The sequence below is a fragment of the Mastomys coucha genome, unplaced genomic scaffold (genome assembly GCF_008632895.1).
Source record: "Mastomys coucha isolate ucsf_1 unplaced genomic scaffold, UCSF_Mcou_1 pScaffold4, whole genome shotgun sequence".
In the NCBI taxonomy this organism is placed as follows: domain Eukaryota; kingdom Metazoa; phylum Chordata; class Mammalia; order Rodentia; family Muridae; genus Mastomys; species Mastomys coucha.
The window spans coordinates 43,586,491-43,590,469 of NW_022196910.1; the positions used below are offsets into that span (position 1 = coordinate 43,586,491).

The 3,979-nt window shown below is 52.5% G+C and overlaps 2 protein-coding genes across 3 annotated transcripts in view; both read right to left on the bottom strand.

Moving 5' to 3' along the window:
* Kcnmb4 (potassium calcium-activated channel subfamily M regulatory beta subunit 4) overlaps positions 1-2,761 on the bottom strand; it is a 65,073-nt gene extending 62,312 nt beyond the window's left edge. For both annotated transcript variants that reach the window (XR_004112863.1, XM_031349880.1), the window contains exon 1: positions 2,321-2,761. Coding sequence is in view for 1 of the 2 variants with exons in the window: in XM_031349880.1 (XP_031205740.1) it covers positions 2,321-2,656 (336 nt within the window). In the remaining variant the exon portion in view is untranslated. The remainder of the gene's footprint in view (positions 1-2,320) is intronic.
* A 55-nt stretch (positions 2,762-2,816) lies between these two features.
* Positions 2,817-3,609, bottom strand: LOC116076555 (putative DEAD-box ATP-dependent RNA helicase 29). The gene is made up of 2 exons (XM_031350379.1): positions 3,374-3,609; positions 2,817-3,261 (listed from the first exon to the last, which is right to left on the bottom strand). Exons 1-2 carry the CDS (start codon positions 3,607-3,609, stop codon positions 2,913-2,915), a joined length of 585 nt encoding a protein of 194 aa, XP_031206239.1. The 3' UTR covers positions 2,817-2,912.
* Between the last annotated feature and the right edge of the window lie 370 nt (positions 3,610-3,979).

Genomic DNA, 3,979 nt, shown 5'->3' on the forward strand with positions numbered 1-3,979 from the left:
TGAAAGGAACAGATTCTAAAATTAAAAGTAAGTAAGGGAGGGCATAGCTCTGCTGATATGCAACAGGACTGGGCAGTGGGATTGTCTAAGCAAAGGACACCACAGGAACTCAATCTTTTTATGTGCCTGACCCTACCATGGCATTTCGGGCACACTGAGATTTTCCACCACTAAAGAGCTTACAAAAATTTCCAAATTGAACACCTAATTGGAAAAAAAAAAAAAAAGTGATGTTTGTTCTATAAATATTACAATACATCACAGTTTGGACAGAGATGCATATTTGGCAGAGGGAATCTTGCATAAATTGATGGAGAGGTCATTCATCACCCTTGCCACCCTTCTGGACCATTAAAGATGTCATTTTTCCAGTCCTGACCATTTTGATTTCTGTTTGATACTTCTTCAAAGCAGCTATTGCTAAGTTCTTAACTGGCACTGGGGGGGGGGGGGATGAGATTATTTGCAAGTGAAGAGAGTGAGCAAGGGAGAAAATTTTAATATTACATAAAATGTTGTGATTGCTTCCAAGTGATTTAAGAATCAATGTCCTAATGATTCCAATTTATCTCTGCTGCCAGATCCTGCAAAACTGCCTGGAAACTTAAGTTGTCTTCTGTGGTAAATTCTAACTTGTCTATGCCAAAATTAGATATTAACCATACATGTTACAATTTACCTTGTATGAATGTATATGCATATATATACACACATATATGTGTATTATTGATTAAACCACTATCTCAAAAATAATTAGCAGTGTTTCACCAACTGTGCCCACTCCTAAATGGCAAACTACAGAGCACATTCCAAATCACTAAGTTACTACTTGACATCTTTCTTAGATGTTTTTAAATTTAATTCTGATTTTTAAAACACTTTCTTAAACCCATGAGACTTCTTTTTAAATTCCCAAGCACTAAGCAGATTAACTCACATCTGCTTTCAGACGGATCACTTCTGCAAGAGGTCATTATAGACTGTATTCCAAATGTTTATTTCTACATTTACCGCCCTCATCTTAACTTCCTTTTTAAAGCAAATGAGTCTTCCTGCATTAGCGGGGAGACTATTCCAATGAGGAGTCAATCATATTTTCGAAGACCGGTCTCTTCTAACTTTGCAAACAATCGAGTTACGCCTGAATTTCTCTGCACCGCGCTGGTGATCTTGTTTAAAGTATGAATTCGGATTTCTGATGAAGCTATCTCGTCACATTTAAAAGAACGTGTTCCTGCGTACACAGGATTCATTTTCTTGGGAATCATTTCCTTCTTGTCTTCCAGCACAGCCCTCACGAAGTAAAAGGAATCAGTAACCTGAATAAATACACACACCTTCAGCGGGCAGCAGAAAGGACCAAAGGCATCAAAGAACCCTCGTGCAGAAGCAGGCGCACTGCAGAGCTCAATTAGTTCACCAACTGGGGACAGACACTGCTTTTTATAAGCGCTTTCCTACCCGGGGTAAGTTTTCTGAGTCTCCCTCTCTGCTCTCCAGGGGCTCGAAAGTCCTAACCAGGTTATTATCTATTTTCCCCCTCTTTTCTTTTTCTTTTTTCTTTTTTCTTTTTTTTAATTCTCCCCTGTAACAACAAAAGAAGTTGTCGGGAAACCGCTGCACGGTATATGTCATCAAGGGCTTTCTATTTTCGGTAAGTTGTTCTCCTACTGCTCCTCAATGTCCCCAGACACGCAGAGTGGTTAGGACCCTCCAGCCTCCGCCACCACCAGCAGCACCAAGCAAATCAATCCAGAATTTCGTCTTGGATTCCTCCTGATGGCTGTTGACCCCACCCTCGCCCTCCCAAGCCCATCTTTAGACCTCAAGTTAAACACCTCAGTTTAGAACTAAAGGACAAAGTCTTTTAAGGAACTTTCCAGGAGCAAAGAGGAGACCCCTTTATCCTCTCAAAGAAGGTCACGTCATTGGGAGTTCTCAGACCCACTGAAGCTCAGGCAGCTGTTGGCCATATACTGTAGTACCTGAGTCGCGGGCTATTCCATGGCTATATTGGAAGGAAAAGTTAACTTTCTTTGCTCCTTGAGTTTAGGCAAACCGGTCCTGCCGGCGCTGGACCTGGGTTTGTCGGGAGCTCAAAAATCTAAGGACAGAAAAGATCAGTGTTTGCAGAGAGACTCGAGTACCACTGCCAGCAGGCAAACACACCCCGAGGACTGGAGCCCTGGGCTCCACGGGTGCGTGCATGCACCTCATGCCTCGCACCAACTAGGACAGTACACTCGATTCTTCCCCTGGGGTCTAACCGGGACGTTGGCCCCGAACCCGCACTGTTAGGTGGGAGCTCCCGCGTGCTTACCTTGGGGTTGGTTAGGAGCTGGTGCTGGTCGCTGTGAAGCAGCGCCCTGGAGTTGGACTCGGAGTTGTTCACGTACACCTGGACGCAGGGATACTGCGAGGTGCCCCTGCAGTCGGTGCCACAGGTGAAGGTGCACTCGAACACCTCGCCGATCTGCTGCACCGACAGCACCGTGCAGTTGGCCGCCGTGGCTTGCAGATCCTGCAAGGCGGGACTGAGCCAGCAGAAGCCGAAGATGAAGAGCGAAAGGATGCCGGAGACGATGAGGAACAAGCCGAGCCGGATGCTCTTGTCTTCGGCTTCCGTGTACTCGTAGGACACCCTGAGCTTCGCCATCGCCCCCCACTCTCCACGGCTGGCGCGCTCCCCGCCCCCTCCCGCCCCCGGCGCCGAGCTCAACCGCCTCGGGCGGGAGGAGCCGCCGCCGCCGCCGCCGCCGCCGCCGCCGCCGCCGCCGCCGCCGCCGCCGCGCGACAGCAGGGGAGTGGGCGGCGAGGGGGCGCGCGCGAGAACAAAGGGGCCGAGGCCGGCGACGCCCCCGGCGGCGGCGACGGCGCTGCCCGCGGCCCGGCTCCCCGGTGCCACCGCCGCCTCACAGCGTCCGGCACCCCGGGGCTCCCCTAGCCCGCCCCCGCCCCCGCGCGCTCCGCACCCCGCGCCCGCCTCCTCGCGCGCGCCGCCCGCCTGCCATCGCCGCGGCCGAGCTCTGGGTGCCCCGACGCTGGCAGCGGCTGGGCTGCTGAGCCCCGGGCTCCGCCGTGAGGGAGGCTGCTCCTCCCCGCCCTGGGCGCCGCCGCCCCGCCCCGCCCCGCGCCGCGCCCCGCAGCTCCCGTGGGCGAGCACCGGGACCGCCGCGAGCTGCTCTCGGAATCCTCACCAGATGCAACCTGGAGAGATGGCGGAGACGGTCGCGGCGAACGCTTATCCCCGAGGAAGCGTGGCTAGGGAGAAAGTTAAAAGAGGGGGGAAAAATAAAGTGGGGGAGGATGGCGTGAGCATGCAAGGCGGGAATCTTAAAACTCAGATCCGGGAGCTGCGGGGCAGCAGGCGCACCGGTAGGGCGAGTTCGGGTGGCGGCGAGCGACAGAGGGCACCGACGAGGATGCAGGGGGATGCCCACAGGCGAGCGGCCGGGAGCCAGAGGTCCCCGCGGATCCCACGCCGCCCCTGGGCCGGTGCAGGCTAACAAGATCGGAGCCTTGAACGTCGGTGGACTTCTCTGGAAAAATAGGTGCCAGGCAGCGGAAACGACCCCTAGGGGTTGGACGCAAACAGGTGGCAGGAGGCATGCAACCTGAAAGGCGAGGCTTCGGGCTGTGGAGAGCACTCTGTTGGCCTCTAGAGGAATCTTGCCCCCCTTAGCCCGCCCCGAGATTTGCAGGTGAGCATTTTCTGGAGCTCTGTGCCAGGCGACCGCGGCTGGCACACACTTTGGAACTGGTACAGTTTCTAGAGTTCTGCTGTTAGTCCCTCGCCTTTCTGCTTCTTCCTTGCTTCTTTCATATATCCATCCTGTTGATGGACACCTTCAGCCTCTATTCTCTGACTTTCCTTTTGTAAGTTTAAAACTGCCTTTTTTTTTTAACCTACATTTTCTTTTTTAAGTTGTAAAATCAAACTTGAGAACTGTTTCGAGCTACGTTTGGAAGAATAAAGTTT